The 24,751-nt window shown below is 51.2% G+C and overlaps 8 protein-coding genes across 8 annotated transcripts; 2 read left to right on the forward strand and 6 right to left on the reverse strand.

The window, feature by feature from the left end:
- Positions 1 to 1,371: 1,371 nt before the first annotated feature.
- Positions 1,372 to 2,743, reverse strand: Asppvi_009850 (uncharacterized protein; the record flags this gene model as incomplete). The annotated part of the gene is made up of 2 exons (XM_043305696.1): positions 1,372 to 2,073; positions 2,123 to 2,743. The coding sequence occupies 2 exons, from the start codon at positions 2,741 to 2,743 to the stop codon at positions 1,372 to 1,374; spliced, it is 1,323 nt and encodes a 440-aa protein (XP_043161631.1).
- A 2,312-nt stretch (positions 2,744 to 5,055) lies between these two features.
- Positions 5,056 to 5,406, forward strand: Asppvi_009851 (uncharacterized protein; the record flags this gene model as incomplete). The annotated part of the gene is made up of 1 exon (XM_043305697.1): positions 5,056 to 5,406. The coding sequence occupies one exon, from the start codon at positions 5,056 to 5,058 to the stop codon at positions 5,404 to 5,406; it is 351 nt and encodes a 116-aa protein (XP_043161632.1).
- Positions 5,407 to 7,380: 1,974 nt separating this feature from the next.
- On the reverse strand, positions 7,381 to 9,447 carry Asppvi_009852 (ankyrin repeat domain-containing protein; the record flags this gene model as incomplete). Its single annotated transcript, XM_043305698.1, has 3 exons — positions 7,381 to 8,911; positions 8,978 to 9,342; positions 9,391 to 9,447. 3 exons carry the CDS (start codon positions 9,445 to 9,447, stop codon positions 7,381 to 7,383), a joined length of 1,953 nt encoding a protein of 650 aa, XP_043161633.1.
- A 911-nt stretch (positions 9,448 to 10,358) lies between these two features.
- On the reverse strand, positions 10,359 to 12,155 carry Asppvi_009853 (glycoside hydrolase family 72 protein; the record flags this gene model as incomplete). The annotated part of the gene is made up of 5 exons (XM_043305699.1): positions 10,359 to 11,068; positions 11,113 to 11,874; positions 11,922 to 11,947; positions 11,995 to 12,032; positions 12,078 to 12,155. The coding sequence occupies 5 exons, from the start codon at positions 12,153 to 12,155 to the stop codon at positions 10,359 to 10,361; spliced, it is 1,614 nt and encodes a 537-aa protein (XP_043161634.1).
- A 1,218-nt stretch (positions 12,156 to 13,373) lies between these two features.
- Asppvi_009854 (DUF2406 domain-containing protein) lies at positions 13,374 to 13,799 on the reverse strand (the record flags this gene model as incomplete). Its single annotated transcript, XM_043305700.1, has 3 exons — positions 13,374 to 13,477; positions 13,533 to 13,610; positions 13,664 to 13,799. 3 exons carry the CDS (start codon positions 13,797 to 13,799, stop codon positions 13,374 to 13,376), a joined length of 318 nt encoding a protein of 105 aa, XP_043161635.1.
- Positions 13,800 to 15,451: 1,652 nt separating this feature from the next.
- Asppvi_009855 (uncharacterized protein) lies at positions 15,452 to 16,627 on the reverse strand (the record flags this gene model as incomplete). Its single annotated transcript, XM_043305701.1, has 1 exon — positions 15,452 to 16,627. The coding sequence occupies one exon, from the start codon at positions 16,625 to 16,627 to the stop codon at positions 15,452 to 15,454; it is 1,176 nt and encodes a 391-aa protein (XP_043161636.1).
- Positions 16,628 to 19,497: 2,870 nt separating this feature from the next.
- On the forward strand, positions 19,498 to 21,977 carry Asppvi_009856 (beta-glucosidase; the record flags this gene model as incomplete). The annotated part of the gene is made up of 2 exons (XM_043305702.1): positions 19,498 to 19,633; positions 19,693 to 21,977. 2 exons carry the CDS (start codon positions 19,498 to 19,500, stop codon positions 21,975 to 21,977), a joined length of 2,421 nt encoding a protein of 806 aa, XP_043161637.1.
- Positions 21,978 to 22,155: 178 nt separating this feature from the next.
- Positions 22,156 to 23,353, reverse strand: Asppvi_009857 (putative nucleotide-sugar transporter; the record flags this gene model as incomplete). The annotated part of the gene is made up of 4 exons (XM_043305703.1): positions 22,156 to 22,269; positions 22,316 to 23,143; positions 23,196 to 23,225; positions 23,282 to 23,353. The coding sequence occupies 4 exons, from the start codon at positions 23,351 to 23,353 to the stop codon at positions 22,156 to 22,158; spliced, it is 1,044 nt and encodes a 347-aa protein (XP_043161638.1).
- Positions 23,354 to 24,751: the final 1,398 nt, after the last annotated feature.

A 24,751-nucleotide genomic window follows, 5' to 3' on the forward strand; every position in this document is an offset into this window, starting at 1 on the left:
ATTATGAAATGGATGATCGCGAATGTGCAATAGTGAGATAGAATGGCCTAGTCAGAGCTGTTATCGCTGACTGTAGGCCTAAATCAACTGCCACCAACTTTAAATCGACTGAAGGGGCATGCATCCGTTTCAGCCTGACGGACGAAAAATGAGAGATCTGCGCTGTGCTACGTGGGAATTCACTTTAGTGTACGGAATGCTCCGTAATAGCTTTCTTTATTAATAAGTGTCCCCATCCGAAGTGTGAACAGAAGTACCATGGCAGAATCTGAGTTTCATGGCGCTTACACCACAGGCGTGGATGTCGAATTTTGGATGTTGATCTCATTGTTATATTATTGATATGACATTAATTCTTTGCAACGATAGCATACATCATCATAGAAAACACTTCAGGACAGCATAATTTTATGTGTCACCATTTGAAAACTCACAAAACCGCTGTCAAAAAACAGAACCTTAGTACAGGAACAGAGGGATCGTGCTTGGCTAAATAAAAGCACAAGATAGGAACCTCCAATGAATGGTAGTTTGAGCTGATATACGAGTACGCATAGATAGAATATCTTAACACGACTTATCTGTGGTTTTTCGGCTCGGTTCAGCAGTTCGGTAAGTAAGAATCTACTTCACACTACACCCGTATTAATGAAATGACTATTCCTTGAAAGCATTCCAACAGCAAGGAAGTTGGTCACCAGGGGATCAATGGTAGAACAGATAGAAAGCTATGGTCTTCTGCGCGTTTTCGCAATACAGACAGGTTCCGACCCATCAGTATACGAGGCCGCAATCAGGACATTTCTATGGGAAAGGGAGACTAGACAATATTTTTCTCGGTTCCGCTGTAGACCATGCTCTAGGCTTACACGGCAGATTGCTGGTTGACTGGAAGGACCGATAATCGTCACCACATCTGAAAGCGCCGTCGTTGCAGTGGCATTTGCCATCCAACAAGGTCGCAGGATTTTAGCGCTTAATGCCCCAGACTTTGCTGGACTCCTCCCCGCGGGGATATCCTCCTGCTAATGATTGCACCATCTGACCGAGAGTATCTCTGATCTTTGGTTTAATTTGTACCAAATGCACTTTTCACGGGCAGGAAGACTCATCGGAATCGATGTAGGTTGGTCCATGGCCTGCCGAGGTGAGTTTCCTGGGAGTGGCAGGGAAAAGAGCAGCAGACGGCGTTATTAAAGCATCATCTCGGGGCAACGCAGGGAAATAGCTGCCTGTAAAAGAAAGCACTATCACTAAATATTTCGCTGGCCAGTTCATCACAGGCTCGATGGCATTTATTATAGTGTAAATCACGTGATATCGCAGGTTGTGGGTGTCGCAATGTGATTCAACAGTGGCAGTGAGAGTGGATCACTGATATTTGACAATCCGGACGCCGCGATGCTGGAGCCTCTCCAACACCTCCGTAATCCAGGCGCCACGCCGGTCGTGGCGCCCATCACCCTGCAGCACAGCTTTGCAAATTGCAAGCGGCATTGAAGCGACAAACGCCCCAAACATCAGATTCGTCTCGTTCAGGCAGAACTCAACGGACTGGCAAACCTTGCTGACGACCGATGTAACGTCACGGGGAACGACCACCATCCCACTAAACGAGCCTTGCCTGAGATCCTCGTATAGGGCGTTCCAACCTCTCCGCAACAGAGCACTGGTCGCCCAAAGCGCCATCAAGTTGGCCGCCGTTTTCAGATCCGGAAACTGGAATGCAAGGGGGAATGGCGACCCCTTCATCGGATCTCCTACAGAGTCATGGTCTTTTGACAATATAGACCAGTACATTGGTCCTCTGACAGTGTCTTCCATTTCTCTGTAAATGACTTGGAGCGTATTATCTAAGCATTCGAACTCGACCATCAAACTCGACATTAGCGGCTCTTTCTCTGCGTATGGAAGGCGCGAGTAGATCTGTAACTGATGAAAGAGCCGCGGGGCGTAAGCCATACAGTCGACAATTCGATCGAAGGGTCTCTTGGCTGCATTTTGCCATGGCTTATCCATCCAGCTAGGCTCGGCCAAGAAACTGGGTTTTAACTGCCCGAGGCCGTAGAGTATCTACTTTTCCGTCAAGAAGAGGTGTTTCAAAATGTGAGAGATAACATACCAAATGAACACGAATGGCAAGAAACAGTTGATGTCCCAATCCCGACGCATGTGCATCCACGCCGCGCAGTTGGATAAGTGAGAAAAGCCCACGGCAATGCTGGTAATACCCAGCAATATGCCTAGCTGGACACTCTGAAATCTCGTACATCGCCAAAACTAGACATGCAGCAAGCGTCTCATCATGCCTAACCAGCGAGGGGCTCTGAAGAGCCACCTGTAGCGCTCGGAGCCCACGAGTATAGAGCTTCAAACTTTCGTGTACTAAGGCCTTGTTGCCCGTAGATCGACCTACCAGTGCCGTGCAAAGCGCAAGTGTTGATGCTTTCAGGGCCCTGGTGTCAATCGTCATCTGTGGGAGCTGACTGAGCCATGGTTTGCCTCCGAATGGCCCTCTCATGTCAGGAAAACAGTGACCATAAAAATTGTCCAGCAGCTGCTGGTGATGGCTAGTCTGAATTAAAGATGAGTTTTGCTGCGGAGTTGGCCGGATTGCCTTGGCTGCTGGATTGACCTGAACAAACACGTAGTCGCGCTGATAGCCGGGGCATAACCGGTTGGACCGAGTGCATTGCAGACATTGAGGCGTCTGCTGGCCGCACTTGAGGGGATCAACATCCATCATCAGTGGAGTGAAACAGGACGATTACCTTTATCTTTCTTTTCCGGCAGGCGTGACAGCCTTTAGATTTCCCTGGCACGCCGACCATTGTCTTGGAGTGACCATCACGAGAAGTTGTGAAACCCAGCAAATGGGTGAAGTGTTTGGTCAGTGTGCTGAGAAGAACCTCAAATGGACCCCTTCAGAAGGTTGTCAGGACAAATGGTCCACTAGTATCGTCCAGCCAGGTACTAGCCACATTTAGCTAGTTCTACTCGCTTCGCCCTATTCATGTGCCCCTTGACATGGGGAGACGCGCGCGTCGCGGGCAGCAGCCTAGAAATGAGTGATTAGCCAAGCTTATGGGATATAATATCGCGCAGAGCTGTTCCGTAGATAATGCAGCCTTTGTCCTTCGAGGTCTACTGATTTCTGAGCCAAAATTGACTGTAGTATCCGTATATGAAAATTGAAAGAGTAGCTAAGGGTGAACCCGTACTGACGTGCTGACCCATGGCCTAGTGTGACCAGACTTTTGCGCAATTACTGGAGTATTATTGAATTTATCCTTAAGGTATTATTGAGAATTTATTTGTATATTTAAAAGGTGTTGAGGTACTCACCCGACAGCCAGTTAGTAGTCGGGCGGGTGACCACCAGCAAATTCCCAGCTGTTGTATATATATATATATATATATTTTTCATTTTAATGAGGCAATGCCATCAGTTGACTAGACACAATTGATAGCCTGCTCTCCATAGCATCATCAAGATCATATTAAAGATAGTCATGGTTCCCGAGAATGCCGTTGTCGGAGCCGGGCCGCAGCCGGTGTTCGGGAGCCCCAAAAACAGCAGTCGTTCAAATCAGTATGTATCATTTGGGGAGTGGTCTGCGCAAAGTTCTGCCAAGCCATCTGTGTACGGTTGTTTCCGATATTTGGCTGAGGGGCGGAATCTGCTGAAGGGCAATTTATGGCGGCGATCTAGGGTCCGCTTTTATGACGTGGGGATATTTGGGATGCTTAGCTAGGTGGGCTTGTGAATGGAGCGGGGGATACAAAAGACAGTCTGGATAGGGATGGATAGACTACTCTAGTGGAATGTTCTTTACTCCTCCGTCATATGTACTTGTCTATTGCAGACAATGCCAAGCTTCCCGGTTGCACCAGCGACCAGCACCAATGACGTCAGGGGTGTGGCCCTGATGTATTCATGAGGCTATTGAGGTCACCTCGACTACACAGCATAGTATTGTCCATAGGTCTGCTGACAACGGGACCTATTTCGTTATTCATATCTACCACCTACTCAAGACTTTAATCCTTTAGACATGTACAGGTAGCACTATCCTACTCCATGACGAATAACCAGCATACCTCTTGTTACTCAGTTCGGAATGAGCTGCCACGTGGAGATCAACACAATTGAGTCATCCTGACGTTCGGTGCCCCTGTATCCTACCTGTCTGAAACCCTAACCAGGAAACTGCATACTGTGAGGTCATTTGCTAGCATATTGTTGGACACCCAGCCTGAATACATCCAGGGGCGAAAAAGCATGTACATCTATGGATTGAGGCTGGAACGCCTAGTCATAGTCATAGTTCACAGAGCAGATGGACCCACAGATGACCAAGAATGGTCGAATGGTCGAATCTGGAGAATGATAGGCATAAGAGCTTACACAAGAGGTAAATCGCCTTCAGTCTAGCCGACACCCACAGTGAGCACAGGCCATGAGGTCGGCTGGGGGCGAAATGACCTGGTAATAGACTAGTATCCAGAATGTATCCAACAAACCCACAGACAGAATGATATAAGCGGCGGCGTGACACTATCTACAATGAAGAATTATCATGACGCGAGGATTATCCATGCAGCAAGTACCCCTTATACCTAAACAATAGGCCCAAGATGGAGAAGTGTGCAATAGGTGTGATATCACAGAACAGGGCACGACACGTCCAAACCCTGTAGAAAGTAGATACTCTACCCTGACAGCGGGATGATGGCATCAAGCTCTTCATTGGCAGGAAGAGACAGCCAGGATCAGCAAGAGGGGCCGCGCCGTGGGTATGATGCTGCAAACAGATCGCTACCTTGTTTCGATTGGCGCATATTACGAATGCCAAGGGCTGCTATGTATACAGACAAACGAAGGTAACCTGTGGCGTAACGAGCGTCGATGCGTTGTGAGGTCTGAGGACATGTACGTTGAGCTTCACGAGCTAAGCTATAAGACGGACAGACTCGCAGTTTCAGCTTCAAGCTTATTCAATTTCCTCTTCTCAAGACAACATCTAGAACAGCGACAGCGACTTATCACACAAAATGGTTCCCATTCATCCATCCCCACAGCCGGCAGCATCTGCCAACCAGCTGCCTACCCTCCACTCGGCCATCGCCGACAAACGATCTGCCTCCTACACCTCCTCAGCCAACGACCACGACTCTTCCCCAGTCAAATACGTCTCTCCCGGCAGCAACGTCGACATCCAGATCCGTGAATACCACAACAGCATCAAGGCCACCCTGACGGCGCTGCTGAATGATCAACGAGTAAGAAAAAACCCAGACGGCAGCAAATGCGTCCAGTCCTTCCTTTTTGAAGCGGAAAGGAACTTACGAAAGGAGAAGAGAAAATCGATCGGCTCGCGTCCACCACCTGATGAGAAGCTATAATGGCCCGGGGCCTTGTTCGGGAAGACATACTGAGGTTGGGATGAGTGAATGGCTGGACCATACTATTGGTGTCGATTGATCTGCTTCTACCGCTTCTACCTCATTAATTTGCAATAGTTTGGAGTTCCATGGCGCTATGGTTCACGACGAACACGATGATGTGACCTTGCTATCATAGAGGATGACTTGTCTGACGTATCTTGGCTCCATTCTGAGTAGTTGTAAGTTCTGTAAGATGATGTAAGTTTGATACAAGTTGAGTATCTCGAATGACGAGACATGTCAATACCAGACATAAGAGGACAATGCAAGCCTACAATGTATGTGAATAGTATCAAGTTTCAGCAGGCATGTCACAGGCACATCCTCCGTGCTACTCTGCTTGCAGATGGAGAGTTGCATTGAATCTGGACCAGCTCTTTTCCTCAGTAGCATATCCTGGCGAAGTAGTGATGCAGCCAGCCCAATTAGCAATATGAGATGATGTCTTCGCCATTTCTAATCCTTGTATGTATCGTCAGAAGTGACCGTCTCCTCCCCATTGTCAATGCTCAAGAAGGGGTTTCACCTCTCGCCGTCATCTCATGCCATTACTGGCCACCGACTGCGGAGAAAAGTCGCCTACGGTGGGTATGATGCTTGGGAACCTCATCACGATGCTGATCGCTTGTAATTGCCACAATAGTCCACACCTGCCCCCGCTCTTCGGCCGTAAGGCATCCGACGATCATCCAGCTAAATCACTGCAGATCGCATCTTGACATGAATCATGATGTCTCATCAACACCGCGCCACGGTTGTGCTTTGGATACTCTTGATACAGTGGATCTACCCCTATGTGAACTTGGGTGGGCCCAATGATTCGTAGAAAAGCAAGCGTACTTCTGATTCCCGCTGTGCCACTTCTCCCTTGGCTCAGACTTGCAGCACGATGACGTAGTCAGTACCTTTCACGAATGCTCCTCCCCGGCCTCAAATGCAGCAGCGTTGACGACATGTGATCAATTCAGTCCAGCGCGCTCTGGGGCTTCAAGAGGAGATGAGTGTGGATATGGCTGTGGCAATGAACGCAAAGGACGAGAAAGGGCATTCGAGGACGTGATTGACAATACTTGCTTCAGTTTCTTTTGACGTGACATTCTGTAGTTGTGGAATACTTAAGAGAGCTAGTTCATCATAGCTGTAAGGACGTTCAGTATCGGCATATTCGCAGAACTCTGCGCCCCGTTGAGGTTTCATGACATTTATGTCTTACCCTTCTTTGCATAAGGACAGCACAGAGCAATTAGACTATTCCTAGCGTAGCCATCGAGGGTACACCCGCAATGTGTAGAAGGTGCCATCCGCATGAACGCTCCAGGCTAAGCAGTAGTCCCGTTTGATTGACTTTCCCACAGCGTCATCGAGGCATTAAACAGTTTGCTGATTTTTATCTTCTCTCGGCTGGAAGGCTGGAGGAGTTGCTCGGCATATGAGTGGTCAGTACCCAGCTTGACTTGATCGGCATCATGCCGAGACTTGCATAGTCAGTCCCTAAGAGTTGCGTTTTAGGTCGGAGTCGGGCCTGAGGAGCGCACAAGCTGAGACGGACTGGTGGCAGTGGAGCCGTGCATGCCTGTCAACAAATTATAGTACAGCTTCTTGCTGTTTATGAAAGCAAGAACTGGGCGGTGGCGATATTCAGCGGCGTCCATCTAGTCTTCGACTTGACAGTGATGTCAAGTCCCTGTCCAAGGAGAATCTTTACCACTCCGAGTTGGACTTTTCCCACTGTGCCATGTAAAGCAATCCAGCCGTTGATGTTCGTGGCCTCTTCTCTGCACTGCACGCTAGAAGAGCCTTAACTGTCTCTGGGTAGCCCTCTCGCGCCGCGATTCCTAGGGAAGTCCATCCGCTATTATCGCGTGTCACCGATATCCGTCTTTCTATCCAGCAGAGTTTCTACCATGGCAGTATCATTCCCTGCAGTGGCGGTTACCGGGCTCCAGCCGTCATCATTGCAATCGCGCCGTGTCGCAGCAGTAAGTTGACTATCTCTAGATGGCCATTGCCGGCCGCTAAATTGAGAGGGCTCCTACCACCCGAGTTCTGGGCTGCGAAATCTGCCCCGTAGGCGAGAAGAGATCGAACTACTTGAACATGACTCCTCGCGGACGCAGCATGCAAGGGCGTCCAGTTATCCTTGTTTGCCGCGTTGATATCTGCACCGAGCTTGAGAAGGAGGTCAACAATAGCGTGATGACCGTGGAATGCTGCTGAATAGAGTGGAGTGTGGCCTCGCGAGTCCGCGACGGTGTGATCTGCGCCGTGCCTGACCAGGGCCACTGCAATCTCAAGGTGACCTTCGCCCGCAGCGCTGTTCAAGGGCGTCCAGCCCGTTGAATCGGGGATTGAGACATCTGCACCTTTGGCAAGAAGCAATTCAACAACCGCTAGATGGCCCTCGGATGCCGCCACGTTGAGGGGGGTCCAGTTATTCGTCGATGCCCGGGAGGTGTCCGCGCCGTGGTCCAGAAGAATGCGGACCACATCAGTGTGGCCAGCCTTTGCAGCATAGTACAACGCCGTGGCGCCGACGTCACCAATGCTAGCGTTGACATCAGCACCGCGCTCTATGAGAGTCTTGACGATTTCGGCGTGGCCTTCAGAGGCGGCTGATGCCATTGGTGTCCATCCACTCGTAGTAGGTATGCTTAAGTCCGCCCCTTGGTCGAGCAAGTACTTTACAATTTGGAGATGTCCACTGTGAGCCGCCGCGTTCAGTGGCGTGCACTGCTTCGGATGTGTCATGTCTGATATGTTCACTCCATGTTCAACAAGCACCTTTACCGAATCTAGTTGACCCAGTTTTGCGGCGGAGTAGATAGGGCTTTGCCCGTCTACGGATGGGACGTTTGGATCTGCTCCGTGGTGTAAGAGAACAAGCACGGCGTCGGGATGACCAAATGTAGCTGCTGCGTTGAGCGGGGTGAAGCCGTCCTCGTTGCCACAGGTGTAGTCTGCACCGTGCTCGATCAGATACTCTAGGATTTCCGTGTTCCCTGAGACGGAAGCCGAATATGCAGGTGATTGGCCGTTCTTACCGGTGGCAAGGATGTCCTCACCAGCCGCGACCAGCCTTTTGATTTCTTCGAAATCCCCCTCGCAGGCTGCCACATTGAACGGGGATAGTCCGGGTGTATCGTCTTCGGACACGGTCCCGTCTTCGGATGCCATGGCCTGTGCATACGAGGGAGGAGGAGCGGAATCATGGCCATCTTCTTCCTGATTCACGGAATGCGCCGGCGGTGCCGTGGACTCAAATGTATAAAATGACTTTGCGGAAGCGATTAGATCTTCCATGGTGACAATCATTCCATGTCTTTCAGTTGTCTCCCCGCTAGACACAAAAGACAGCTCTTTCATACACTGTACAGCCGCCTCGAGATCCTTGATCTCAATGTCCAAGACAACGAGCGACGATTCCTTTTCTTGGGCCAGCGCATTTTGTTGAAGCCACACATCCCTCAAGATGAAATCAGCACCCATACCAACCATACATTATCAGTCGGGCGTTGAAAACAAGACCTACATCTTCATCATAGTGGCAGCCACCTTCAAAGCCTTACGGTATGGTTCCAAACGGCCACGATACGCAATAATCGCGCAGCTATGCCAGCCTGATTCCCCGGCCTCGGCGTAGGCTTTGAACAATTCCAGCTCTTGCCTCAGCCGCTGAAGCGTGACTTGGATGTCCTCCAGATTACACCGCACACAAGCCCACATCCCGAAACGGGCAGACGTGTGCGTCATCAGGACGGACGGATGGGTCCGGCAGATGAGGATGATCTCATCCAGGACGTGACAGATACGATCCAGCTCATGGCTTGTGTTTGAGATTGTCGTGTCGCCATCTGGAACGTGATCACGGAGGAGGCTTGAACTGAACGAGATGATCTAACGCGTATCAGTTGGTAGTCATGAAGATGCAGCGGATATAGATACCTCGTGGCAGGATGCTTTCAGGGCAGTGGAGCTGTCGGCGATTAATAACGGATACATATCTCGATCCTTTGTTAAGTGCGCTTCCTCAAGTACTACAGAGATCTCTCAGGAGAAGAAATCGAGCAAAGAGGGGAGATCTCGTATAGGACCTTGGCAACTTGGCAACTTGGCAACCACGTGACCGGACAAAGACCAGACGTCGATTCTTTTTTTAATAGATAAACACATGATTGCATTGTCCACGTTGCAGGTGTGGTATTAGTGATAGGGTTATTTGAGGCTGTAGTGCTCTATCGTTGAGGAATCCGATTCGCTTTACGGAGAATCATCGGTTGACAAACTCTCGGATGTCCATATATAGCGGCACAGTTGACGTGATATCATCACAGTCTACTTGACGTGGTCAGCTACTGACAGCGACAACAGCTTTTCCATCTCTAATTATACTTATTATCTGACTGTTACATAGGATCCTGAGATCCAGAAGAAGACCGGAAAGACTGATCCGGTGGAGGTGATGGCAGCTTTGAGAGAGATGAAGAATGCTATGTGAACAAGTGATATAGGAATAGTTTTGAACACCATCTGTTCCATTGACTGAATATATAAATATAGAATGAGCAGTCAGGGTCTAATAAATCATACATTTTGTCTCACTACCCCGTCTAAAATTGCATTTATAAAAGCGAGAGGCCCTTGGCGTCACAGGACCTGTCAAATGGTAGTTTCCTCTGATATCTTCTGTTGCTTTACTTTCCTTGAACCATGTGTACAGCTACTATATGGTGGACTTAAACAGGTTAAAAAAGGACATATAGACTCCAGCTGGAATACGAAAAGGATTGAACATGTGCAAAATACTGAAAGGAGCGACACAAAGTGAAGTCTCTATAAGAAGAAAGCACCTTTCGAATGACAACAGCTATGCATGAAGGCAAAATTGCCCCCAAATACCCCCAGAGAACCCGTTATAGCATGACCATGCCGACTGCAGTCAACAGCGCAGTGATGGCATACACACCCAGCTCGAAAGAGCCAACAGTCACGGCAGTGCCGCGCGTAAGAGCAATAGCCGCACTGGACGACTTAGTCGAAGACGCAGATGAGCCGGACGAGTCAGCGGTGCCGGTGGGCTTGGAAGTGACGGTGCCGGTACCCGCGGTGCCGGCCTCCTTCATGAGGGAGCTGCAGGCACCGGTCGCCTTGGTAGCGGAGGTGACAGTGGCCGAGCCGCCGAAGCTGCACGCGGAGGAAGCAGAGCTCTGCTCGGAGTAGTATTTGTTGAGCAGGAAGTTGAGCTGCTGCTTGGGGGTGCACATGCCGTAGGCGCCATAGCTGCCTGTGGTGGCGTTGCGAGCGATGCCGGTGCAGTCGGTGTAGCCGCAGATAAGACTAAATAGGTCGGCGTAGTCCTTACTGCTGACAGAGTCCTTGACAACGCACGAGGCGGCGTTGCTCATGCAGGTGCAGAGCTGCTCGTTGGGGGTCGGCGGGAGGGGGCTGGCGCTGGCGAGCCACTTGCTGTTGACGGTGGGGCAGCTTTGCAAGGCGGTGTTGGTGGGAGTGTACGAGGCCTTATTGGTACCGGATGGGTTGGCGTTGTTGTTGATCTGGCTGGAGTAGTACTTGAAGTCGGCCATGGTGCTGACGCTGGTGCTGTCGACGGCGGAGACGAGACCTGGACAGATTAGTTGCGGCCGGATGACTGATCAAGAGACTTACCGTAGTTGTTGGCCTCCTGGAAGTACATGTACACGATACCTCCCGACCACACATCGTTCATCTGGTCTCCAAACAGGGCCTCGATCTCGGTGAACTTGCGGGGAGTGACCTCGTTGCAGCCATACTCGGCGAAGAAGACAGGCACGGAATAGTTCCGGAACTCTTCCGTGCGGACGCTGTACCCGGACTCGGTGTAGGATGAATCGCCGCACCAGGAGTAGATGTTGTATCCCCAGAAGTCGATAGACTCGTCACTTGCCTCGCAGTTGAAGTAGTCGGCCATGTTGACACGGATGGTGGAGTCATCGTTGGTTGCGTAGCCGACTCCCATCGAGCGGTATCCCTTCTCCTTAATGTATGCCTTCATATCCCGCACCGCCGCCTTGACAAAGGCACTGGCATCGGTGGTACCGACGGTGTTGGAAACTTCATTGCCAGCAAAGAAGCCGAGGGTGTTGTTGTACGGTGCCAGGGCGTCAATCACGCTGGTGTAGCGGTCGTAGAGGGTGGTCTCCCAGGAAGGATCACTGCGGTCAATAGCCTGGGATGGGTCAGAGAGATCGGAGATGACATAGATGCCGGCATCGGCCAACATCTGCATGCACTCTGTGTGGTTGGCGGTGGGGTCGATGGCGTAAACGCGGATGGTGTTGGTGTTTAGCTCCTGGAAGATGGGAACGTCACGCTTGCACAGCGTGGCGTCCGACAAGGGGTCGATATAAGTGCTGCTACCATCGCTGGTGCCATTGCTCGAGTAGTCCTCTGTTGGAGTTAGCTTCATGTGAGGCTTCTAGATGACAATTACGTACGTTGGTAGGCAATACCACGAATGTAGCTGGAAGGTTTAGCATGAGTTCAGACAGACAGACGGAGCGTCCTTACAATTGGGTGTTGTTGCTGGAGTAGAAGAACTTGGATCCCTTCAGACAGTTAGCCTAACTCATCAGAGGATGCAAGGGAAATACCTTGATGATGATAGGGTCAATGTCTGCCAGAGCAGTGCCCAAGAGGCCAGCCCCAAGGAGAGCGTGAGAGAACTTCATGGCGTCGAAATCTCTCCTTCTCTGGAATGAAATGAAACAGGTGTAGATATCAGAGAATCAAGTACTGAGTAACGAATGACTAGAAATGCAGTAGGAAAGGAAACGAATGAACAGGCACAGAATATGTCCTGTAGGTCGACAACCCGGGAAACAGAAAGCTATAACAACACCCAGGAGATTGCGTCGACACACCCATCGTGAGCTATCGCTTGACAGAAGCATTATTATTAGCAGCCCGCCTCACAAAGGGGGCGAACTGTACACCCGTCAAGTTGGTCGGCTTGTTTCTGCTTCTGCGATGCCATCAACGGCCCCGCTTTGGGCAATGAACGCGTCAACACTGCAGTAAGCCACCGCTGGTCCGGTCGTCAAGCGAGGTGCCGGCAAAATGAAAAAGCGAAAGAGACGACAGTCCGACTCCATCCACCGTCCAGTATTGGTTCATAAATCCGAGCTAGAAATTAGAGTTGACCGAGATGATGCCACTATTGTTATTGTGGCGGGCCATGATGGACTGATATAGCTGTGCCAACAATTATTAGCGGATGTGCGATTCAAGAGTAGGGTATCATAAAGGTATCCAGATTTACTCACTGTGAATTGTCCTCCATCGCCTTGCATATCATTTGAGCAAATTTTGACCAAGCGTTGATTCTATGATCGGAGTTGAGATGGTTCGTGGTGAGTGTCAAACTTTGTGGGCTTGTTCCGTCGGAGGGCTTTATCCCCGAACAGAGTCATGCAGCGTCGGTCTTACAGTGGAGCACACTCTCTAGAGTACAAACCAGAAGTGCTCATTAATTTGGGCCGCACATACGCCATTGAGTCAAGCTTTGTGGATTTGCAACCAAATTAACGGTAGCCTATTTCAGTTCAGTGTTCTATTCCAAAGCAGGAGTGATCGGCATTAACTACTCTTAGTTCCTGGTAGCTTAGGGAAACAGTGGCCTCGAATGGAATCGATACACAGTGTATATGCTGTATCATGTGTGTCTGATCGAAAATATGATTGATGTCTTGTGGTCGAATCGACTGTCATTGGTGATTTCATGATATGGACAAGCTGTAGAGTCCAAGTCTTGTAATGTACAATCTCGCTAGAAACAATTCATCGCACGTATCCGTCCTGCATAATTCATGTCGCAATATACCAATCCCGAACACCAGAGGCACCGCCATATATCCAATTCCGATCCCAGTCCCAATATATCACATAATTCACATTTCTCGACGGCGAGCCTCAATGGCGGCTTCGAACGATCGGATGGTATCTAGCGGTCGCTCGAGGCGGGGCCGTGTGGGATTGGACCGGTCGGGATCAGCTGGATTTGGTTAGCATTGATGATTCGCATGCGATGAAACGAGGAAGAGACGAACTGATAATATTTCCCTCTTTGTCGCGGTGCTGCATCGATCGCAGCGAGAACATTGGAGTCCCTGATACCGCTTGATTGACTTTTTCGAAGCGTTAGTATATACACAACACAAACAGATACAAGGTAACGAACTTGGCTGAGCTTCAGTCAAGGCCTGATTGGGATCAGCTTTGCTGGACAGAGTAGCCTTCTTGTAGCTCTCACGAGAGCCGATGGATCCAGCGCGGTCGCGGTCGCTGGATGACCGTGAGGAACGAGAGAACGGCATAGTGACTGTGATTTAGATAATAAAAGATAGTATTATTGATAGTTTGATGAATTGTGGAGATGAAACAACAATTAGAGGTGTCAAATTGATGGCACTACTGAGTTCTAAATTGCTAAGGCACGTTGGCGCTGAGGGCCTGAGGAGCCCAGCGAGCGGGCGCCGTATAAATGCCAGGGCCATCCTGGCACTTGTGCCTGACTGCCTCAGGAACCAGGTACCGGAACCCATTTTTAGAAGCGGAATGGCCTGTGACGCTTCTTGCACCACGGATGTGCATGATTTGCTCATAACCGCTGACATGTGCCTCCATCCCTGGTGCTCACCATGACGTTGTGTGGTCCGAGGAGGGGAAGTGTTTCACTGTGTCTGGAATGCGAAGAATGCGAATGGTCCCAATCAGGCCAAGCTTTGACTATGAAGGCCAATCGAAGATTGACAAGGCCATCCAGCCAATCACATGACGCAGACGCCAGAAGCAGTAAAATGGGACACGTAAGCAGAGGGGCTGAGGCAGTGGCAAACTGCAGGAACAGCCGGGAGAGCACCGGCCCACTCTGATCCCACGGTAGGCATCAACATTAGAATTGTCTCCTTCCTGTTCCTGACAAGCTCTAGACAAGGGGAACTGAACTACTGGGAGGAAACAACAGGTGTTTCTCGCCCATGTATCATGTCTCAGAGTTCCTCGCGTTCCTCGCGTTCCTCGCGTGGCTATTCTCTGACAGACAGAGCATGTGCTCTTCTTATTTCGGCATCGCCGGATGCTGCCTCTTGAGGGCACGTGATTTTATGAATCTGTACACTTGGGAAGTTTCTATTAATGATCAGATGCAGCTACGAAGCAGACATGATCAATCATCAGACTCGAGTCGGTTCCAGAACTGATGCTGCTGTACAAGCAGACCATCAAAGTATGGTATCCTGATGGCTTCTGTGATGACACCCGTTGCATCTCTTATTGGATATACTGCACGATTACCTCTAGTATCCGATGGATAGAGGGCAGCTAATTTGTATAGAGTGGGAGTTCAGAGATCCGCAGTATGAATCATGATCATCACATTTATGACGGGTTTTTACGTAATCAACCACAAACCAGCCATGAAGAGTCTTCCTCCTACGATGCAACTGTGAAATCAAGCATCTACCCAAATGAATCAAGATTGAACTGATACAATGGTGTTGACTAGCGTTTCATGTAGCGCAAGCGAGAGTCAGCGATGGACCCTCACCATCGCGGTAGAAAATGGGCGACGAATCTGCAGTTATCAATGTGATTGAAGGCGAGGTAGAGTTCAACCGGGAGACATGGCTATATGCTACAGAGACGGGGAATTTGGAATAGAAACGGAAGCTGTTTTACTGATCGGGATTCTTCAAGGTTTCTCCTTTCTTGTTTCTACTTCACGCTTGACTTGCTCGCTTGTGCTGGATCTTCTGGAATTATTGAGGAGTGATTGAACGCTGTCTTGCTACTGGCTCGTGATAGCTGCCTCATGTGTCTTGTCGTCCTCTTTCCCATAATTCTAACTTCGGGAATGACCGGCGCCGTGTCCTGAAGATTTATGGATATCTACTTCGTCACTCAGAACTGCGGAAGAAAAGAGAAACCCTGAATGTCAAAGTGGCTCGATGATCAAGTTCATATCCCATCAAGTGACCTTTCCAGAAGAATAGAACTGCCTGACTTGATCTATCACAAATCGAGCATCATCCAAAGTCATGGCATAGTATATCGGCAGGCGAACAAGGCGCTCACTCTCCCTAGTCACCGCATCTTCATCCATAACATGCCGGTGATTCTTACCAGGGCCTATTTTGTGAAGAGGACTATAGTGAGGCAACACGCTGATCCCAACCCCCTTCATCGCTTCCATGAACTCCCGTCGTTCCGCCATATCCCGGACCTTCATTCCGAACATCCGAGCATTGTGCTCCCGATGCGGCGGTAAAGCCGGCAACCGGATGATCCCCTGCGTCTCCAACCCCTCCAACTCCTTCCAATAGAGATTCCAGATCCGATGGCGCTGGATCTGAATCGTCTCTGCGCCCTCCAATTGGGCCCAGAGATACGCAGCCTGCAGCTCACTAATCGCATAGCTCCCACCAACCAGCTGCCACGTATCCACGCTTTCATCCGTACTCCGAAACGCCGGGTCATGCATCATGCCTTTGTTCCAAATAATCTGCGCGCGCTCCACCAGCGCCGGGTCATTAACGAGGAGAGCACCGCCCTGTCCCCCAGCCGTGATATTCCCCTCCTCCTGGAAACTAATACACCCCAGCTGTCCCATCGTCCCGACGACACGGTCTCTGTACGTGGAGAAGAGTCCCAGCGCCGCGTCCTCGACGACGTATATCCCGCGTTCGCGCGCAATTTCCAGGATCTCGTCCATGTCGCATGCGAAACCGGCGTAGCATACTGGGACCACCGCGCGCGTACGATCAGTTATCGCCTCCCGGACTCGCGTCGGGTCCATGTTCATGGTCTCCGGGATGATATCGACGAATACCAATGAGGCACCGCGGAGGAGGAATGCGTTTGCGGTCGATGGGTGTGTGTAGCTCGGGAGGATGACCTCGTCTCCGGGTTTGATGTCCAGGATCAGCGCGGCGAGGTCAAGGGCAACGGTGCAGGAGGGTGTCAGGAGGACTTTCCTGCAGGACAGGCGTTGTTCTAACCATGACTGGCAGAGCCGGGTGTATCGGCCGTTCGTGAGGGTGCCGTTTTGGATGGCGGTGTTGATATACTCTATTTCGGAGCCGGTAACGGCGGGGATGTTGAAGGGGATAAGCTTCTGGTGCTTTGGCGGGCTGAAAATCGACATGATGATTGTTGTCTCCTCTGTTGTGGACAGATGGAGGATGCCTTTGTTCTTCAGTAGGAGATGATGTCAATTTGACATACCTCAGTTGGAGTGCGGTGGTAGAGCCGAATCCATGGTTGACCAAGAGCTTAACATTTATAAAGTGTGATGTCCCACATCATTTATTCTAGTCGATATTCTCATGTTGATGAGTCACGACACAATTCTTTTTCAATTGGGTTACCGGGAAATTTCAATATTGGAGCCTGTGAGAAACAACAGGGCCTTCGAAACCAGCCCTACTTGGTGGATGACAGAGCAATATGTTGTCATGTTACTCCGACCAGGCTAATTCGACGACTGAAAATAACTGGCGTATGCAGTCAGAACTGGTTGAATGCATGTTTATGAAGTGGTACGCTTTTGCCGATTTAGGAGATATATATGTGTGCTTGTGCCTGTTCCCTGCCGGGAACCTCCAACAGCGGTTCCAAATCAAGTCAGGAATATCGGTTGACCTCATTCGATAATAGTAAGCTGACTAACTAAACCTGCAATAATTGTTCACAGAAGGATGCAACTGTACAATTCTGAACCTTACCTCCTATTCAGACTGACCATCCCCGCATCTACGTGCTGTCAAAGGGATCAAAATCAAGTTAACGAGGATAGCTCGGATACCGATCTTCCGCATGAACAACACCTGGGACAGAGCTGTGCAAGAATGACCGGTGTGAAAGAAGATAATTTGAGCCTATGAATCTCGTTTTGCTATACGGAAATTGCACTATCAGGAATCCTTGGTCCAGTATTGCCGTGTTAACCGCAAGTATGGTCAACCATATATTCAAACCCTGAAAGATGGACTGATGCCGAGGCTCGAATGACACGAAGAGACCATCATTGCGCCTACATTACAGGAAGCGCGCTTGGCTCGGGGACTTTCCTTTACATGTCGTGAAGCCGGCAGTTGACCTGTGCCGAATCCAACGCCGGACCGGACGAGAAGGCTCCTGATCATGCGTCGAATTGCATTTGCCAATCTTGAAAGACTTTAGCACAAGTTTTACACCTGCACCTATGTAGCTGACGGTGTACATCGCAAAGTTATGGGGATTGGTATGACCGGGACAGTTTCCACCTGTGGACCAGTCAGCCCATACATCACCCCGCACGTTTTCTCGGCATAGCCCTCGATTTGTAATGGCTTTGCGAAAAGAGACGGAAATGAGGGGAACAAGAAGAGCATTTCGAATCCGAACAGTGTAACGGAGCTAGGGCATTGGCAACTATTCCATGTCCACTTCACTCCGTCGTCTGCTGACTTCGGACTTCTCCCGCTTTGCATCCCGTGCGGCGCCCAGAACTGTCGGCGCAGATTACGAGTAGGAAGGACAGACCTTTGAAGCTTCAACGGCAAAGCGTCCAATTACCGATATAGGTACCGGGAGATGTTAGCGTCTGCATCCCGGAAGATTCTAGCATTGTGCAGTGTCCACAGATGTGGTGCCGTCGGCTATTCTCCGGGGAAACCCTAGTTTAGCTGGTGTTTGTGGGGTTGGCTTGCGTGAATATTGCATGTCTTGGGACCTCCAAGTTGGCCAGTACTCGGTCTGGGCAAGATTGAGAGGAGCTAGACAACGACGGCTAGACGAAGATGTGGGTAGCATTTTGTCACGACGTGCGGGGAATCAAGCGGGATGGACGTCGTCAAGCGTATACTTGGCGATTAGCAAACTTTTAAGTTGGGCCGAGTCGCGAGTTCCCATATGGTCTTGTTCGGTGAGTCTATTTGGAAGCCGGCTTATCTGACCGGGTCAAGAAAGATGTCCAGCTGAAATGCTGCTGCAAGGATGTCAACAGACGTATTCACTAGACGGATGATGCCGAGATCACTGCACAATGAGGTACCCCGCGGGGAAGTAGATTGGGATCGGCTGCAGGTGGAGGAAAAGGACTTTACCATGCCAGCATAACGAACCCCACATAATAGGTAGGGTGCAAAAATTGCCGGGGTTTAACCCTTCCCCACACGGCCAAGGCAGCTTCAAGCTGCAAGAAGCACTAGTGTAGGTTTGCGCCAAGGGAGTCTCAATATTCATAAGAGCTTTGTCATTCTGTCAAGGACGACTGACTCATGCAACACGGGAAGGAGCCGATGGACCGTACCGTCCAGGAGCAGAAAGAAACGACAAGAAATGACCACTGAGAGATCAAGTCACCAGACAGTATGAGCCTATGGCGCAGTTATCCATGGTCGAAGGCTTAAGCGCTTGAAGAATCCCGACTAAACTGAGACTGCTCCCTTGGCAGCTGCCATAAGAAGGATGGATCATGGATAGTTATTGAGTAAAAGCCGGAGTTCAGCCGAAGCGTGGGCAGTCTATGGGTTCTGCAGCCGGCAATGACCCCAAAACAGCCATACAGCAGGCCCGCCAAGAACGTGGAGGCCCGCTTTTGCTGGGGATGTGGAGACCCCGCATAGTCAACTGTGCCATGTGGCTCGGGAAATTGCGATAGAAATCGGAGATGAAAGAAAACGAAGCTAATCAAGCCACCTGCTTTGCTGCATCAATGGCCAAATCAGTTTCTAGACTCCAGCGTGGAGGAATACACACCGAATGCCACGCAAAATGTAGTAGCTCGGCAACATCGGGGTACTCCGTATGGGGACGCCTGGCTCAGTCTCGGTCTTTGCCCGGTAGAAAAGAAGATTGAGATGAGCGGTATGGGGATTTACTACCATTCGGAGTCACTATGCAACAATAGCCGACATAGACGACTCCTCAGGCTCCGAGTCGCAGCTATATCAAGGTCGTGAATCCCCTCGATTCTTGCCCTTGAAGATCAGACATATCGACTCTTCTATCCCTCTCTTTTCGGAACTGAAGATGAAAATCACGGTTCCCCTTCTTGCTGCTGCCCTGCAGCTGGCAGGAATTGCTACCGCGCAGGACGATGCTGCCATCGCCGCCAATCTCGAAAGGTTCTGGTCGTACGGCCGTTCCGAGCCCGTCTACCCCAGCCGTAAGAGCGACTCCAAGACTTGTGGTGTCCCCTATGACTAACAGTACGTTGCTCAACAGCTGAAACTCAGGGCTTGGGTGACTGGAAGGGGGCATACACCAAGGCCAAGGCTCTCGTGGCTCAAATGACCAACGAGCAGAAGAACAACCTCACTTACGGGTACACGTCCACCACCAATGGCTGTTCCGGGAACTCTGGAGGTGCTCCTGGCGTTGGTTTTCCCGGACTGTGCCTGCAGGATGCCGGCAACGGTGTCCGGGCTACTGACCTGGTGAATGGATACGCATCCGGTGTCCATGTAGGAGCTGCATGGAACCGTGACCTTGCCTACCAACGTGCTCACTATATGGGTGCCGAGTTCAGGCGCAAGGGTGTCAACGTCGCTCTGGGGCCGGTTGTCGGACCGCTTGGGCGCACGGCGCGCGGCGGTCGTAACTGGGAAGGCTTCTCCAACGACCCGTACTTGGCCGGTTCCCTGACCGGAGAGACCATTCGTGGCCTGCAAGAGTCTGTCATTGCCTGCGTCAAGCACTTTATCGGCAATGAGCAGGAGACCAACCGCAACCCTCCGATGCTTTTGAAGGGCTTGCACAACCAATCCGTATCGGCGAACCTGGACGACAAGACCTTGCATGAGCTCTACCTGTGGCCCTTCCAGGATGCCATCAAGGCCGGTGCGGGATCCGTCATGTGCAGCTACAACCGGATTAACAACAGCTACGGCTGCCAGAACAGCAAGACACTCAATGGCCTGCTCAAGGGCGAGCTGGGCTTCCAGGGATTCGTCGTCACCGACTGGGATGCCCAGCACTCCGGGGTCGCCGCTGCAGACGCGGGTCTGGACATGGCAATGCCCGATTCCGCCTTCTGGGAGAATGGTACCCTCGCTCTGGCCGTCAGAAACGGCTCGTTGACCCAGACGCGTCTGGACGATATGGTGACTCGCATACTAGCTTCTTGGTATAAGTATGCGGAGATCGAGCAGCCAGGACACGGAATGCCTGTCGATCTGCGGAAACCTCATAAGTTGACCGACGCTCGCGATCCCAAGTCCCGGTCCACCATTTTCCAGAGTGCCGTGGAGGGTCACGTCCTGGTGAAGAACACCAACAATGCGTTGCCACTCAACAAGCCCAAGTTCCTCTCTCTCTTCGGCTACGATGGTATTGCCGCCACCCAGAACACCATGGACAACGTCACCTTTGGCCGCTGGGTCTTTGGACTGTCCAACACCTTGAACTATCCCAACGGCAGCGCCATCAACACTTCGGTTCAAATGGACATGTTCCTCTCGAGCTACGATCCCACAGCTGAGGGTCCCGGCGTCGCCCTGAATGGCACCCTGTTCACCGGCGGCGGTTCCGGAGCCACCACGCCCTCCTACATCGACGCTCCGTTTGACGCCTTCCAGCGCCAGGCCCGCGAAGACGGCACCTTCCTTGCGTGGGACTTTGCCTCGCAGAAGCCCATCGTCAACCCCGCCAGCGAGGCCTGCATCGTCTTCGTCAACGAGCTGGCCTCTGAAGGCTGGGACCGCCCGTATCTGGCAGACCCATACTCTGATGAGCTCATACTCAGTGTCGCCTCCCAATGCAGCAACACTATGGTCGTCATCCACAACGCGGGCGTCCGCCTCGTCGACCGCTGGATCGAAAACGACAACATCACTGCCGTCATCTACGCCCATCTCCCCGGCCAGGATACCGGCGGCGCCCTGGTCGAGGTCATGTACGGCAAACAGTCCCCCTCGGGGCGTCTCCCCTACACCGTGGCCAAGACAGCGTCCGACTACGGCAACCTGCTCCACCCCGTCCAGCCCGAGGGCGATCGGGATCAGTGGTATCCGCAGGACAACTTCACCGAGGGCGTGTACATCGACTACCGTGCCTTCGAGGCGCACAACATCACCCCCCGGTTCGAGTTTGGTTTTGGCCTCTCATACACCGACTTCTCTTACTCCGCGCTCGAAGTCGAGCTCGTCCCCGGCGCGAACACCGACTACCTGCCTCCCGGCTCGACCATCGCCGAGGGCGGCCTCCCTTCTCTCTGGGATGTCGTGGCGACGGTCAATTGCACCGTGGCCAATACTGGCGCGGTGGAGGCGGCCGAGGTCGCCCAGCTGTATGTTGGGATCCCCGGCGGTCCGGCCAAGCAGCTCCGAGGCTTCGACAAGCAGTCGATCAAGCCGCACGGGAAGCGGCACTTTACCTTCGACCTGACGCGTCGGGATCTGAGCACCTGGGATGTCGAGAAGCAGACGTGGGGGTTGCAGTCAGGAAGCTATCCCATCTATGTGGGTAAGAGTGTGCTGGACATTCAGCTCACTGGTACTTTGAAGATCTGATTTTGAATGGGTGGTATATCTTCGTGTATATTATAAGATCATACCCATGGGTTGACCGTGAATAGTAATAATGAATTACGATGTGATGCCGTCAGTCTATCAACGTATCACAATATTAGTATATATCCGTAAGCGCCATCAATAACCTCATAATCTGCATCTCCTTGTCATCGGTCGACTACACCATGCCTTTGACCTCCCTCTTCTCCATCATGTTCGTTACCCTCGTACTCTGCCCCGCCAACGCCGACCCAACCACGGCGCTTAGCACAAGCATGACCCCGACAAGAAGCTATCAACATCAGCCATGCCTTCTCTGAAATGGTCACAACGCTCACCTTCGGATCAATATCCCTCGACTCCACCAATAACGGCCCCACAACCGCAATCGCAAACCCCATCCCCTGCGCAAAATTCTTCGTCACCGAACTGGTAACCTTCACACACCACGCCACCAGAAACCCGCCCGACGCCTGCAGCACCACAAACACCCACACCAGGCCGGTAAAGCCCTCCAGGAAACTGGATCCAGATATCCTGCCCCTCGACTGCCAGAGGAACGAGAGCAGCGCGAAGAGCAGACTCTGCGCGGCGAGCTGCGCGTTCCGGACGAAGAAGGAGTTTGTCGTTGTGGTTGTGGCTGCGGCGCGTTTGAGCGATCGCTCGATGCAGAGGCCTCCGAGGGCGACGCTTGAACCAGCTAGGAGCATGGCGAGGATGCCTGGGAGGGGGTTGGTGGGGAGTGTGGTGCGGTGCTGCTGGGTCTCTGCCGAGGCGATAGCGCCGGTCTGGGCGAGGATGATCCCGGCCGTCATTGTGAGGGTGGAGGTCCAGTGGTGGAGGGTGAATTTTTGGTTGAGGAGGAAGGTTGCGAGGAGGGGGGTGAGGATGAGTTTTGTTTGGGAGAGAGCGAGGTACGGGAGGAGGTCGAGGGAGGCGGCGCCGATGCTCTGGGCGAAGGACGCGGCGGTGTAGAGGAGCGCTGGGAGCGCGGCTTCTTCATGGCCGGATTTGAGGGTGGTGAGAAGTGATTTGGGCTTCTGTGTTGTTTGAGGAATGAAGAGGAGGGAGACCGTCAGTTTGAGGAGTTCGGAGAGGAGGATGCCCTTCAACGGATCGAAGCGCTTGTTTTCCGTTGTCGCGTGCGACTGGATTTTGTGTTGTAGCTATCACAGTGATATTAGTAGTAGCTTGGAGAGGATGGACTTGGGCGCATACAATGATTGAGGCCGCATTTTGTAGGACGAGCTGATAACGATTAGCATCTTGTGATATGTGATGTAATGGTGAATGGAGAAACTTACCAGGAGAAGAGCAACAATTGTCGATATTGGGACCTTGGTATGGCCTGAGAAGCTGAACCTGGATATTGTCATTACAAGAAGAAGTATGCGCGTTGTGTGTTTCTTACATGTCAATAGCAACTACCATGTCACTTCATTTTCTCACGAGGAGGATCGATGGTCACCGCTTTACGGAGTAGACCCCTGCTGCTCCATAAGTTAGCTTCCACTAAGCGAAAGGGTCTGGCCCCCAGACTGATTTAGGTAATGGATTGATTACAGAAAGTCAGCCTCATTGTCGGAAGTCGGAAAATTGCGGCCTGTCATTCCCTGGCCCCCAAGCGACTGGTCCTTCTCTGGCACGAGAATCGAATCAACATTACAGGTCCACTCTACGGAAAATGTCACCTGAGCTTACAAGAACTGCTAGGACTCCTCGCAGCCAAAGAGTGAAACAGCAAACTTCCTGCATGATCTAAACCTAGCTAAGGTAGTTAGTGCACGCAACGGAGGGATACTATCAATCACAGTTAGGGCCATGCACTGTAAAAATAAGTGCCAGCAGATCTGTTTAGGCAGCCACATTCTCCCAATCCAACAAGAATAGACGACAGGATGCGTGGGAATCAGACCAATATTCTCCCGTGTCTCGTGTTGAGATGGCCTCGCCCAACGTTTGGCTGGCCACGAGCCAATCAATGCACCTCATGTTCCTCAAAAGTCCCTGGCGCTTGAGACAGTGCTTGTATAATTGGAGGATCCATCCGCCAAGCTCAATTATCAGTGGATCTCCAGAGCTTATTGCATTTAGCTAAGCCCACTGTTGGAAAAGGGTCTCAAACATAGTAGCCTAGCCCCTGGGTCGATTTGTGAGACGGATAAAAAAAAGGGTGAAGACTCGAGAGAAAGACCGAGGTACGGGTTTTTTTTCCTAAGCAAGTATTATTACGATTTGTCAGGGATTACCTTACTCCGTACTCTCTACAGGACGAATATTCCATGAATGTGCCTGGATTCTGGCATGGAATGGCTGGAATGCTCGGGCCTCTCTCCCAAAGCAGTCTCGCATGCGAGGCTGTACTGTAAGATACATCACCGTAATATTACGGATAAGATTGCCCCTCATTTCTCCAGACAAATGCTTGTGACCTCTTACCATTTCTTGTGCTTAACTTTTGTAGCTCTGTAGATCATGCCATATCACTTCCTATCTCTATTTGACAACTCGCGTGCACATTGGTGTGTTCAATATCTTTCTGTAACTCAGGTCAGACTTTGACTGGGCAGTGCTATGGCGAAGAAAAAGCCCTGGCGGTTGCCTTTCTGCCAGGATTGGCTATACGAGCACTATTATAGCCTGGTCAAGCTCGCGTAATTTTGACCAGCTTTCGCTAGGGCGTTTTACTCGGAGTATGGCGAGCTGAGATATGATACGTCGGAATGGTGGCGGTCCAGCAAAGGCCGTCCATCCACGAACAAGACCGGTCGGAA

Source organism: Aspergillus pseudoviridinutans (assembly GCF_018340605.1).
Source record: "Aspergillus pseudoviridinutans IFM 55266 DNA, scaffold_7, whole genome shotgun sequence".
Taxonomy (NCBI): Eukaryota; Fungi; Ascomycota; class Eurotiomycetes; order Eurotiales; family Aspergillaceae; genus Aspergillus; species Aspergillus pseudoviridinutans.